This window comes from Pimephales promelas, chromosome 14, assembly GCF_988280905.1.
Source record: "Pimephales promelas chromosome 14, fPimPro1.hap1.1, whole genome shotgun sequence".
Lineage (NCBI taxonomy): Eukaryota > Metazoa > Chordata > Actinopteri > Cypriniformes > Leuciscidae > Pimephales > Pimephales promelas.
The window spans coordinates 22,105,370-22,120,607 of record NC_142782.1 but is presented as its reverse complement, the minus strand read 5'-3'; the positions used below and the strand labels follow the sequence as shown (position 1 = coordinate 22,120,607).

At 38.4% G+C, this 15,238-nt stretch overlaps 1 protein-coding gene across 1 annotated transcript; it reads right to left on the bottom strand.

Annotated features, from left to right (window-relative positions):
- Positions 1-603: 603 nt before the first annotated feature.
- efhd2 (EF-hand domain family, member D2) lies at positions 604-15,021 on the bottom strand. Its single transcript, XM_039678597.2, has 4 exons — positions 14,453-15,021; positions 1,732-1,879; positions 1,447-1,581; positions 604-1,282 (listed from the first exon to the last, which is right to left on the bottom strand). Exons 1-4 carry the CDS (start codon positions 14,734-14,736, stop codon positions 1,151-1,153), a joined length of 699 nt encoding a protein of 232 aa, XP_039534531.2. The 5' UTR covers positions 14,737-15,021; the 3' UTR covers positions 604-1,150.
- Between the last annotated feature and the right edge of the window lie 217 nt (positions 15,022-15,238).

Below are 15,238 nucleotides of genomic sequence, written 5' to 3'. Positions count from 1 at the left end.
ACAAAAACAGTTTAAACATTTTTCTTATGTCTTCAGCAGAAGCAAGTTATACATATTTAGAACAACACGAGAGCAAGTAAATAAAACTATGGGTGAACTATCCCTTTAAACAAAAGCTGAGGTGGTGGATTTCACTCATCCATCCGGTATCTGACCAACCCCGTTAACATGTCACAGTAAATGGTTTAGCACAAATGGAAACTCAATACAGGGGTTTAGAGGTTAAAGAGTCAGATGACCTAGTCCTGATAACACCTCCATTAACATTAAGCAATTTTACAATTTACAGTAATTTCCCCAAAATTTAGATTTTATAAACCAATTGTAAAGCATGTGTGTGCCACATTGAATACTAGACACCTTACAGACTGAAGGGAACCATGTATGGACAACGACACCACAGTGACCATGCAAAAAACTATATATAAACACTCAACAAACACCATTACAATCATCACCACACATGCATACACCCAAAGCCACCTCTTCATCTCTCTCTCTGCTCAGTAAAAATATAGACTATTTTATGCTCTTAAAGTATCTTTGAACAAGAGCAGAGATTTGATGTACACTAATCCTCTCATGTTTAAAGGGTCAGTGAGGAAAATGTAATTAGTTACAGTACAGTGTAAAGCATTTCCTGTATAAACAGGAAATTATGCTATTGATATGAATACAACAGACAGGATATGGCATACTGAGAGTACAAGTCGATTAAAAAAAACAAAAAAACTTTAAAACCCCTTAGAGTTAAAATGAAACCTACTGACACATCGACAAGAACAAGACGCAAGATGCCGTTAAAGCTAAACCGATACAGACGCAACGATGAGGTGAATGAACTACAGTACATATATACTCATGTGACTGCAATAGAACAAATCCAATCCAGTGTACTGAGATCAGTGTCTGGCTTCACATTCAAAATCAGCCTGAGAGAGAGCGAGAGAAAGAGGAAAAGATAAAACTAGACAAGAGATCCGCTCTTGAGCACAAACTCCACAGGTGTTCCCTCTCTCAGGAAGACGAATCTGCATGGTGTTCTGAGCATTTCACAGCCTTGCATAGTATCTCTGATTGCGGGGGACTCTGATAACAGACAGACAGACACACACACACACATAAATCGAGGCTGTCGAGGTGGATGAGGCTATTTGAAGGCTGACTTCAACTCTTTGAAAGCGGCTTGTCTTTGTTTCTTCTCTTCCGCCTGACGCTTCTTCTCCTCCTGCTCATTACGGATTTCCGCTTCAAACCGGTTTGATTCGTTAATGGCCTGCACCTGTCACAGAGGAAAATGTACATTTTAGGTGATCCTAAATTGAATTTTCTTATCAGGTGGGATTCAATGCAACACATCTACGAAGGAAATTCAAATAATTATTAAAACAGAGCTATCAGGCTAAGATGGTGAAAATAAAAGTATTAAATGTCATGATTCTTTACTTTTGCCTCAAAGAATGATTTGGCTCCCTTCACTCCCTCAGTTGACACGTCAATCTCCGACAAACGTGCCAAGACGTGAAGTCCACTGTCCTCTGCCAGCTCTCCTGCTGCTGCTTTTCTGAATATAAGGAGAAACTAGAGGAAAGGATGAAGGTGATTAATGTGGGGAATGTTCACCCCAGAAAAAGTAGTTTCATGTGAAGCAGAACTCTTCAATAGTGTACTTTTTGCTGTGAAATACGGCCATATCTGTAACTAACTGTTTTGACACACAGGAGCATTTACCTCTCTGAAACTGAGTTTCCCATCCAAGTCTTCGTCTACTTCTTTAATCATGTTCTTCAGGCCCAGATGAGTCTGAGGTGCTCCGAGTTTCTCCATCATCAGCTTCAGCTCCATCAGATCGATGAAGTTATCCCTCTCTGAATCATACCTGCGTGCACACAAGAAACCAAATTATTGAAGCAAAAATGTATGCACGGTTTCTGAAAGGATCTGTCCATTTCATCACTGGTGATATTACTGCAATGCCTCCAATGACCAATAGAGTGCAGTGCTGAAGAATAACTGAACCCCAGCTTAGCAGGAACAATTGTCTGTGTCGGAAAGCACTCCTACACTCTTAAATAGTGCTCTATTTGAGGGCACAGCCATTTGTAGTGGTGTCGAACTTTATATCCGTAACACGACTCGGATGTACTGTAATGAAGTGCACTTTTTCATTACTGCAGTGATCAGTAACATAGGCCTATCGCTGAGGAGACTGAAAGCTTGATCACAAACAGTTGCAACAGATCCATCCTTGAGTATCAAATGATGATGAATGATCTTACAAGGAGTTGTTCTGAGACAGTGCTATGAATTATGGGGATAAAAAGCACTGGGTCTATCTTTATCATTATAGGGTTGTTGTGTACACACACACTGCCAACACACATTTTTGTTCAAACACCATAATAGGTGCCCTTTAAGAACTAGTATGACCAACTTGCAGTTAGTTAGAGTACATTTTGGTATCAAATTAGACCAATCTACCATTTTATGTACCTGAAATTACAAACAGTCTTGATCACTAACTTGATGACTAACCTGTAAAATTGATGTCTAACTTGTAAGACTAGTCTTATCAGTTTATGCAACTGGCCCTATTACAACCAGTCTTGTTTTCACTTATGTACAATTAGATATGGCGTCAACCCACATTATATAAAGTTATATACATTATGCTCTGCCCAGCATCAATATCATTAGTCAGAGCAGAAGTGTTTATTAACCTGATGTTGAGATCATCTTAATGCCTCCCCTGCATTTTTAAAAAACAGCTTATGAGCTGTTGGTAATTTATTGAGTTAATAGCAATCAAAGACAGCAGTGTGTACATTTGGCAGCATTAAAATTTGGGACAAATTTTAAACACAAAATCTGCAGACTAAACATAAGCTAAACATTCAGTCATGTCTCGTTGATCTTAAATCTCTCTCACAAACGAACACTTCCTGTGCTACAGCAGAGATGAGATCGCTTATGTCTTATAAAACAAGAGACATTAATATCTGCCTCCTCTTCTTTTCTATCTATAAAGAGAATGTGTGCTGAACTGATCCACAGTTGCACATTTTCAGGTGCAAAGGTCAGAAAATTGTATGTTGGTGGGTGAGTGGTTGTGCAGCAATGTGTTAGCGAGGATAGACTAGTCATTCGCAATCATTATGTATGAGACCACTTCCTCCACACGTCCACGTACAAGCAGAAACACGCATATTGCCCAAAGATGAGGTTTTACGTTTCCATGGCAACATGGTCATTTTATTAAAGGGTCATGAAACTCCCCTCTTTCAGCTCAAGTCTAGCTCACAATCTTTTTGAAAAATGCAACTTAAATGGGCATGGATGGCTGTGAGAAGAAGGAATGGGAGTGGGTGTGGCACAGCACGGCAGGGCAGGGCAGGGGAGAGCGGGATAACTGTCATCGGCCTGTGGCCCATGCATATCAACTCTCACTAAAAATCAGTGATAAAACGTAAAGGAAATGCTCGAATTTTTATAGCTGGCAAAGTTAAAGTCAAATGAAATACACTGACATCTTATTTTTTTTTCCTTTCAAAAGTAATTGACTGCCCTGCCTATATTAGCCTACAGCAAATTGTAATTCTATTTAAAACGCATTAATCTACATGTACAATTAAAAATGTCATTATAAAACATATATGTGTTTATATACACACACTATAAATGCATTGTTTTAAAGGATTCTAAAGGTATACTGCTCTTGCCTGGGTGAATAGTAACTACTCGCTGAGTTTTGTTTAAGTTTAAAGACAAGCTTCCGAATAAAAAGTTCACGGAGACAGAGAGGCAGAAAGCACATCCTGTGTATTTTCTTTATTTTATAAAAGCACACAGTTTTGGTTTGATTGTAAGTGGACACATAAAAAAGTACACATTTAACAGTTTATTTTGTCATATTTCTTAAGTCTGTACAGTATGACCATAAATAAAGTATTTTACTGCTATGTGAAAAAAATCCAGCAAAACGCGCCGGCGCGTTTGTCGACCCCAGAAGTTTAACAAAACTAAGGCAAGTAAAATGGCCACGGTTACATTTTAGACACACACAAACACACACCTCTGAAGGGATAGAAAAATTCTCGGGACTTGGTACCGCATCACTCACAAGACGCAACTCGGATTGGTGAACAAGGCCGAAGTCCACCAAGCTCTCTCGATACCAAAATGCTTGCTACACACACATAGATTAGATGTGTCCGTGGTTGATGGCCGGCCAACCACCTGCAGCCAGAGTCTATGCAACGCACTGAAACTTTTGCTCATCTACTGCGCGATATTACAGTTTGTCTGTCATTGGAAAGATCCACGTGGTGTCATGAATAATTAAGAGACAGTGTCTTCTCATAGGATAAGAAAAATCAGTCTCATGAATAATAACACCGACACGTCCACAGAGACAGAAGATTTTAAACCCGGAAGACAAAAATAGCGGAGAAAAAAAAAAAGTAACTATTTTCCCTCTACTATTAAATCTAACAGATGCTAACATTGTCTTCAATGGTGTTCAACACACATACCTCTGTTAAAATTTTAGAAAATAGGGTTTAGGGTTTCATGACCCTTTAAAAGTAGAGGCCAATTTTTAGATGAGGCTCTTATCAACTATTTGAAAAATCCTCTTCCTCTTATTCTCACTTCCTATTTATTTTGTTCTTCCTTCCCTCAAAGATACACCTGACAGTATCGTAAGATTACTTTACAATGCATTTTGGACATCTATATTTTGGACACAAATAAAACATAAGATAAAATGAAGTAAGAGAAATTAAAATATTCTGACCCATTCCCATTTCCTTCTGGATTCTGGTGAGGAGTTTATCCCTTGTTAACCTCAAGGCAATCCCAGCATGCAGTGCACCCTGCTCATGAATATGGAGTGTGTCCATCTGCCTCAAAGACATAGCTATTGTATTCCTGTCTACCGACACAAGACACCCTGCTGATGCCAAGTCTCTCTCACACACTTAATAACTCCTCATTAACCCTGTATCACAAACTAACTGACATCTTCCTATCAGTAATTCAAAGGCCAAAAGAGTCTGTTCATGTTCAGGGGTACAAAATCTCTTAAATTAACTCTTCATGCTGTGGCATCTGACACATTGGGCTAACCTTGATCACAGGGCACTGAAAAATGCTGTTTGATGAGAGATCGCTGTTGTGAAGCTTGTGTTTCTCTGTGACCGCTGCTATCGTGTGTTTGGGTAAGGATTACAGTACAGCAGCAGTTAAACACACTAATGTGATTTCAAGGCAAGCAAGATTGAGTTGGTGGTTTATTTTTAAAAGGCAAAATCAGATCACTTTGGAAACCGGGCAACCCGTGTCCATAGTGGTTTTAAATCAATAATTTACGTCTGCATATGGTTAGTCTGTTTAACAACAGAAAGGTCAAGCATGTCCAGTGCAATTAAAGGTCAGCTGTAATTTAAATCCACCATGTTTAATTATGCAGTCAAACCTCAATGCCCGAAATCACACAGGGCTAAGCTTACTTTTGAAAACCTTGCTCTTCAATGACCCAGATTTGCCAAAGATTACTGCCAAGCTTCGATTTTCAGTGTTCTTTTTATTTTATTGTCATCGGTCAAGCTAAATCACTGTGTTAAATAGTGTCACTTCCTCTCGGTCATGCTCAACAGGTGTTTTTACCATGAACATTGTACATTTTAGGATCTTTTGTTTTACCCCAACCCTAATTTACATAGAATCTGACATAGCCTGCCAGATAGTTTCAGAATTTGCAAAACGATGTTAATCAATATGGCACATTTCCTGTCTTAAGCCTTGAACCAAAGGAATAAGCTTTGAGATAAACCACATCACTAAAATTGTTCCATGAACTGTTTGGGGTTATAAAACTTCTGATCTAGGTGTATCTTAGTTTGTGTAAGATCAAATGGTAAAAAAAATCTGATTCCATCTACTCTAACCATGCGTTTTGAGGCACGTCACAGGTCATTAACAGCTCCAAAGTGCTAAAAACCCAAAAAGACAAAACAGTAACAGTTCAGCTGGTTGCACAAATCTGGGACATAGATTATTTCTTACCAAATGCAGCTTTTACAATCTATATGTACTGCAGATGCTGCCCAAGTGCCGAAATAAAGAAATTTTCCCCTTTTAGTCACCAAGTGCAACTTCAGGAAGATCAACATTTTTGCCCAAATAAGTCAATAACTTGAATACCTCACACTACAAATGATTGAGGAAGCAAATGCAATCAGCACTTCCTTAGAACCATGAGAGAAATGAGCAGATTCAAGCTTCCTTCTGCCTTGCAAAAAGGTTTGACTCATTTGATTGGCTTTGCTGATGCATTTGAACCATGAGTGAAATCACGAGCTGTTGTTGGAAAGAAATCAAGTTTGATGAGTAATTATAGTCAAGAGAAGGAATACACAAGCTAGCATGTAGCTATATTTGTGCTCTGAGTATTTAAAACAATCCCTCTTTCAAGAACTCTTGAAACACTTCTCCATGCAAGCCTGAACTTGAATGCAAGCTAAGGAATTTTTTTCTTGCTCTTTAAAAAGGTAAATGTTTAAACTTGCAACAAGTCTCAGTGTTGGAGTTGTGCACAGGGACAGCTAATGTGGGTTAAGCTCGGGTACTGCTGACTGCTCCTGAAGATGGACCCGAATGTGCTGATAAATGTATCCTGCATACTTGACATGACACATTTTAGAAAAACAAAGACCGCCAGAGACCAAGTGAGAGAGAATAAGGAACAGGAAATGCATGAATAGTCTTGTGAGAGCTTCGATCTGTTATTTCAGCACTGACCCCAGAAAAGCTTACTTGCTGCACTTCCAAATTCCTTCTCAAAATAAATTAAAGGTTTTTAAAACAAACACATCAGTTGAGCCATCCAAAAGCAGACATCTGATTTAAAGACAATCATTTTGAAATAGGCAACTTAATGGACACTTCAAATCAAAGACATTAGCATCAGTTCCTTATAGACAACTCAAAGACTGTGTAAATATAACAAGACCGTTCACTCATATTACAATGAATGGGAGAAAGTGCAGCGTGCAAAAAAATCTAAATAAAAGAGACAATTGGTAATTTGTAAAGTCAATGCATCACTGCAACTGTCCTTTAGAAGCTCTGGTTCCCATAAAAACAGATTTGTCACCTGGGATTAACATTTGAGCATAGGAAACAAATTATGGGACAGTTTATATCAGATTTTGTTACTGCTTCAAATGTAATATGTTATTTAAATGCAAGTTTTCTGCTGAAAAAAACCCCCATTAAATTCTTTTTAGTTGACCATGCTTCTCGTCGGCTAACATTTAGTCAACAAAAAATTGGACAGATTTTATTATCTAATTATCTTATTATTTAATCTGCCATAGTTTCTATAAGCACTACAATCACTACAATTTGTATATTGAAAATGTATTTGACAGTTTACTCTACAACAATAACTAAGATTTATTTCATTTTTAGAGAAGATAGGTATGCTTATTTTATTATCACAATATTTTTTTTACTACTTTTTTTTACTGATATTTTTGTAAAATTCAATGTAAAGGTACTGCAAGACTTCCATAAGACAACAGCTAGTCTGATACTTGGCAATCAGCAATAGCTTCTAAGTTGGCATTGGTTAGTGGTCTCTTTAAACTTGAGTAGTACTAAACTAAGTTTAGTAGTGAAAAACATTTTAGCGAAACTGTTGATGCTAACCCCTCTACTAAAATACCACCAGTAAAATTCATGTAGACTATTACTTAAAGCAACCATAATGGATTGTGCATTGTGGACTTTGAAAGCAACGGTTTGTCAGAATGTGAGGCATGCAACAGGATTTGAGATTAAGCAATTGGCTAAAATGCTGCCTGATGTTAGCCTTAATACTCATGCCTGTCAGAACAGTCATGCTTTAATGCATGCCTATAGCTACTGCTGATTTAATTATAAAAATGTCTGATTAAATTTGAGTGGAATGATGTCTTGGAGCTAAACAGAGACAGCAGTATACCAGGCTGCAGCTTAAGGTGGTCTGAAGGACACACACTAGCATTTTCTTTAATATCAGCACATCATGGACAAAACTTCATACTGCACTATGACGCACAAGGAGTGACCAACCAACACTTTTCCATCATCACTCCCTTTTCTATCTCTCTTCCTGCCAATTTTCTTAATCCAAAGTTGCCAAGCAACAGCTAACGGGAGAAGTCATGGGAAAACCCTCACAAACAAACAATCAATTCGGAGCACATTCTTTATGATGGCCCAGTGTAACAGGCGTGATCAATCAGGACCACACAAACACCTAAAATGTTTGTTTGAGCATTTTACATCCACTTCACATCTGTGCAGCGTGTGTGATGACATCATTCACGCTCAATTTCATTTCTGGAGATGAGATGGGACGTGGGAATGGTTCGGAGAGAGACAAGAAACAGCAAGCCTCAACATAAGAAAGAGAATGAAATCAAGGTCAATTACATAACAGATGATTAGAGAATTTAAACATCCCCATATTATCAGGCACAACTTGATATGCAAATCTGAAATGAACAACCTACACAAAATCATTTCTAAAAGACCTTTCGTAACCTTTGAAAGGGATTGGTCAAAAAAAACACAAAGATAACTGTTAGAGAATACATTTCTGCTTTCAAAGCAGAAGCTGACAGCTTCCCGTTCATGGCCTTGCCACCACCATCCGATCCACTTAAATCAGTTTCCCCATGAATTAGCGGAGATCAATAGCATTCAAGGCTCTTCACAAACTTGAAATTCTTGCACAGATGGTTGCTTTGAAACTTCTACAATCAAGAATATTGACAGCAAAATGTTTCAGATCATTTTAAGCTTCTCCACTTGAAGATGATCCAGGCTTCGCAATTCTGATATTCAATCCAGCTCACAATATGAAGACAGCGTGCTAAAAGCATGAAGGTTTACATTTTTTCAAGATGGATCATTATCCACCCACTCCATAGATGACAGTCACTGCAGTACTGATTAACATGCAGCAAACAAAAAGAGAACCAAAACTGAACCAAAGGCTCAAAACTGCTGCGTAACACACTAGAATGAACCCTATTGATTCTCGCATGTCAAGCGAACATGCTTGAACTTCCATTTATCATAACTGATGTGTGTGTTGATGAATGTTTATATGTGAATAAAACACTAAGTTAAATCTTTTCAGTGTTAAATCTGCTGAGTGTGTGATTCGCCAATTTCTGCGAAGTTTATTTCTGTGACTAACCGTCTAATCAATATTTTGATGACTAAGCCTCTTCTTGTAAACTAATGTTTAGTTGACTATCAAGGGAAAGCCCTACCTAAAAGCATGTATGTTTCTGTGACTGTACAAAGCCCATGAATATTTAATGAGGTAAGCACTGATGCAGTTTTTGTTTGCAGCAAGGCACTGCATTTTCCAGCGCTAACCTTGATCTGTCGGGATTATAGACCAGGTGACTAAACATTAGTCCTTAAGCAGAATCCTTCATGGATCAGCCAATGGCCACAAAATCCCATAGGCTATTTATAGTGAGCAAAGAGTGCAAAGCATGAACATTTTTTTTTTTTATCACAAACAGAAAGAATAAGGAGGAATGGCCTGGTGGAACAAGAACTAGAAGAGGATAACTTCCTGAAGGAGTACTGAGGTTACATATGGCCTTTCTGGAAACATAACAGCTAAACTAATGCACTTCCTGCTGCCTAAATGAGTCATTAGGAGCATGTGATTGTGTGTGAAAGCCAAATAATGGTGTGCGTCTAAATAAACCTCACACCTACACAATTACTGGCAACGTCTGCAGAAAAAACACCCCTTGCGCTTCTGGCAACTGTCTTATATTACATTTTGCTGTTAAATTGTTAAATTGAATGACGAAAACCAAAAGGGAACCTAATTAAAAGTTTTAGAGACTCCATTCAAGAGCTTTGTATGGTTTGAGTGATCACTTGCTATCCGTTTTAAAGTGTAAATACCCCCCTTTAATATCTTATTTGCTGAGACAGCGTGCATTGATTGGCTTCCTTTTTTCTCTTAACTTTGTCTTATCCTCTTAGGTCACTGTGTCAGTTGGATTTAGCAGCATGCGGGAGATTTTGTGGATAAATTCCTTGGCTGTATTTACTTTTAGTGCATCTACATCATAGAAGCACAACAATACCCTGCTATCCAAACTGAACAACTGCGCTATTTTTTCCCAAACATACAGGATATTCAGAGATGAGGAAATGGGTGATTTAGAGAATAATCACATCATTCTGTTCTCTGCAGGGAGAAAGGCATAACCATTTAAGGACTTGGCAAATATATGAGCTTGAGAGTGAAGTGTTTATTGCATTCTGCTATAATACATTATGCATGACTACAATGAGTTTATGATGGCCGCCAATGAGAAACAAGCTGTATTTTTCCTACTGACATCTCACTCCTACACCTCTGTGCCCTGCATATATGTCATGACTTACGTCTAAACATTCCTAAATGTTCAGATGTTATCTTTTCTAGGAAATATGTCCTGGAGAAAAGTGTACAAGCAAAAAGAGGCCAGGCAGAAAGAGGAAGAGCACAGAGTTATCTTCTGCTTCCCGACTCCGTAGGAACACGCCTCATAGGGCTAATGCTTCTTGCTCATACTGTATGTAGGCACAGCATGGGGCCTGCAAACATAATCTCTCAGCCAATTAGGGCAACCTGCCATTCACATGATCAGAGACCGTAATGAGCGGGGGGATAAGAAGGGTTGGAGTTCATCTGTTTGAAGCATCTAAGATATAGCTGCCCCTTAAAATATCATACAACTGCATGCAGAAGTAGAATGGATTTCCATTTACTGGTAAAAATGAATCTTGAAAAATCAAATTTTGACATTATAATCATTATACATTATAATTGATAGTGTGAAAAAAGAATTCATATTGAGATTTGTGTTTATTTATAGGTGTTTTTACACCTTTGACTGCAAAACCCCGTTTCACTGCCTGGAATTCCAGTAGTTTCTGCGAATTGCAGCAATCCATTTACAAAAAAACATTTGAGAACGTTTTTTTGTGTTGGCTGCATTCAAACTTAATACCAACGCTTTAACTCAGTTTTTGCCAATTGCAGTGACTCCCATTTACTGTGACTCTCTCTCTCTCAATTTCAAATTTGCTTTATTAGCATGACTGTGTAACACAATGTTGCCAAAGCATCAACATATTATATATAAATAATAAAACAAACAAGTAAAACATAAGTATAAATCATGTCATATCATTCAGCGTCACTGAAGCGGATTGACAACAGAACCGGAAGTCCTGAATAAAGTCGAAGTTTTTGTTATTTTTAAACCAAAATGTATGTTTGATGCTTCAAAACATTCTAACTAGCCCACTGATGTCACATGGACTACTTTGATGATGTCTTTATTTCCTTTCTGGACAAGGACAGTATACCGTGTATAAGTTTTCAATGGAGGGACAGAAAGCGGACTAAATTTTAAATATCTTAAACTGTGTTCCGAAGACGAACAGAGGTCTTACGGGCTTGGAACGACATGAGGGTCATTAATGAAATAATTTTCAATTTTGGGTGAACTACCCCTTTAAACAAAGTAGGTGCATTCGACAGATCCTACAAGTATTTTAGAGTACTTAGCGAACCGTGAACAATACATGCATTTATACACATTATTATCAATTACCACAGATATGTAAAACATCTGGGTATAGTGCCATTTTTTTATTCTGATAAAAATAGAAAATATGCAAATCACTACTTATAACAACCATACAATGAAAGATAAACGACCTACGCAAACAGTTTCACATTAAAATTCCCCACAAAAACCACCTAGAAATGATGGGTTTGAATGCTGATCCTGAACCAAAAGTTTTGAATCCCTCTGAAAAGTGACCCGAGGGCAAGGCAAAGCCTGCATTCCTCTTATCAGCTGGACTCTGGCCAGTCTGTGGCTGTTACGCAGTTCTTTCTCTCTCCCTGTGTTTTTTCTGCCTCCCTCTGCATATAAACAGTTAGAAAGTAACATTGAGCCTTTATCGAGTACTGAATGTACCAACAGAATGTGATGCAAAGCTAAGAATATCAGTATTAGTAGAGGGTCATAGGTATGAGATAATCAATGAGTTCTTATGACTGCATAGTGCATACAGCATAAAGCGTTCCCAACCTGCCTCCTCACCAGCCTAATCCATGTTTCGTTATCTATATTCAGGGCTTCATGTAACAGCACAAACATCTACTATATAGCTGGAAAGTAATAAATCAATTGAAGATGAGCACAATCATCTGTTGCTATAAACCTGTATGGAGCTAAACAAAGATTCTAAAAGGGGAATAGACCATGAAATCCCCTAGCTAATGTTTAACCTGTGAAGTAACCTGCGGCTTTGTTTAACTGTGACAAAGGTAGTTATGCACACTTCACACTCTCCTAAATATGAAACCGGTCTCATTCGGCCCATATAAAGCCAAGGGCTACAACATCAAAGAAAACTAAATGAAACTAGTGCTATTTCTCACCCTGGGCGTGGTCTTGCAAAGTGAACTCGGCGTTTGGCTGCACAAAGAATTCGTTTACAGATACAATAGAAAAGGTGATACTCTGAAACGATAGTCTATTAACAATTATGTAGCAGAAGAAAAAGCTCCAGCAAGCCTTTATCTACTTTTGTAACACCCATGTGGTTATCTAGAGGTAATGAAACCATTGCGATACATCTATTTTGCAACTAGATTAACCAGTTGAACAGCCATAATGAATTGTTTTCTAATGCAGATTATTCTAAATCAATTATTTAAAGAGACAGTTCAACTAGAAACTACATTTTGGTCATCATTTACTCACCCTCATGTTATTCCAAACCTGTAAGACTTTCTTTCTTCCGCAGGACAGGACACACAAGAATCTATTTTGAAAAGATTTCAGTCGTTATTGTCCACGGAGTTCAATGTTGGTTTGGACAAAGTGACTTTAATTGTGTGGACAAAAAAAATAAATATTGAGACACTTTTCAAAATATCTTCTTTTGTTTTCCATAGAAGAAAGTCATACAGGTTTGGAATGACATGAGGGTGAGTAAATGACAATTTTCATTTTTGGCTGAAGTATCCGAATCAATGTGCTTATTGTTAACTAAAACTAAAAACTGAAAAATAAAGCTATATAAAAGGCCATAACAAATTTACAAAACAATTAAAAAAAAATGTTTAAAGCTAATTCAAAATATAAATAAATGCTATAATAGTATATAAATAATAATAAACAAATGTAAAAAAGAATCTGTGAAAATAAAATATCACATTCTGATAAATTAAATTCATGTGTACGAAAAATGCTACACAAGCCAACTCATCTAGATGCAAGGGGCTCCTCACACAGATTTGGGCGGTCTGGTTTGGCTAATTTACAACAATGGTAGCTTTGTTTGATAGCAGAATCGGGGAGAGGAACCCATCACTTCCTCAGTGCACTAGTTTCTCAACTAGCCCCCTTTCTCACATCGCTGAGGCCTGTGTGAAACCGACTCTGCAGTCACAGCTTCAGACTGACCACTCCACCACAGAGCGCACAGGGGACGCATTCCTAGAGCGACTCTCACGAAGATTCGGCTTCCTGTAGCTGCCTCTAGTTCCCAACATTCAGCTCAGAGGAGTTTCTTTTGTTTCCTTCAGTGAAATTAGCCTGACATGAAAAGCCCTGTGCCAACCCTGTATGCAGCAGACAGCATTTACAAAAGCTCTGACAATAGTTGCAAGTCGAACGTGGGGAAAATTCTAAAACTGCCTTCATTCAGTAACCATAAAGGAAGAGAGCAGTCTCACTAAGAATCCGGCCAAGGTGGCAACAGAATTGTGTCATAGTGGGCAGTCTAGACAGCACGGCATGCCTTTTGGTTAGAGATGCAATTAAACCCGACCATGACCTATAAGGGACTTTCTCAACCCATGGTTCAAAGTCCTACATATATCTATGTGTGAAAGCAGGTGGAATATAAATGATACAGACTTGGGTGGGGCTGAGGTTATGGTCCTTTCTTAGATGTGTGAAAGAGTTTCAGCCAAAACATTTGCTGCAGAACGGAGTAAACAGAGAGTGACAAAAGTAGCATAAACATTCAGTTAAGATTTAACTGGACAGAAATATGAGTAAAGACCTTATTAAAAACATACTAAATTAATAAATAGGCTAATGTTGAACTTTCATTTTAAAATAATAGGCTACCTAAAACTAAACCAGAGGAAAAATTGTCACGATGTTTCTTCTAGGTCATTTATGGTAAATTCATTGGACAAATGGTTGGATGGACAGACAATTAATTTTAGATAGATAGATAGATAGATAGATAGATAGATAGATAGATAGATAGATAGATAGATAGATAGGACATGAACATGTCGTACATCTACTGCAACAGCACTGCAGGAGTTAGAGTAACTTACTCTTTGAACATCTTCTCCATGTCTTTGATCTGCTTCCTCGAGAACTCCTTGAACTCTGTGTAGGGGTTGAAGACCTTCATGCTGGGCTGCTGATGTCCACCGACGCCCTCGTTCAGCTCCCCGCGCCGCTGCAGTTTGGCTCCCAGCTCTGAATCCGCGCTGGCCGTAGCCGGTTTCTCGTGAGCTCCATTCTCATGAGAACAGTCCAAAGCCACCGCGTCGTGGTCGCCGTCCTCGATCTGCAGCCGACGGTTCAGCTTCGATGACAGCTCGTCCGTTGCCATTTCGTCTTAATCTGAAATCTATATATCTATGGGCAAAATACAGTAGGATAAAATGCTGCAAAGCGCGTGGTCCATATAAAGGTTCAGTGGGTTAAATCCAAATTCAGATAAGCATTTGGTTAAATACGTTTGAAAATGCAAATCGTTCGACTTATAACTGTATGAACTGAAGGGATAACGTTACGCGTCTGTAAACCCACTGATTCAAACGGACAGCGCTCGTGCGTATGATGACGCCAAGTGATCGCTGACGGTGAAATAAGCTCGTGCGTAGCCTACTATGCAATAAGATGGACACAAACCCGCTTTTTTACGCCACGCCTTTTAAAGAGACTCACCGGACACGAAAGACCACTTACAACACCCCGATGATACCTTTTGATATTGCACAATATAATCTCTCCGCGTGCGTTTTTAGTTTCAGGAATTTCAGGACTGAAATTCAGGTTGTTATATGGCGTCATTTATTTCTCATGCGAACCAACTTCTTTTGTCGACCAAT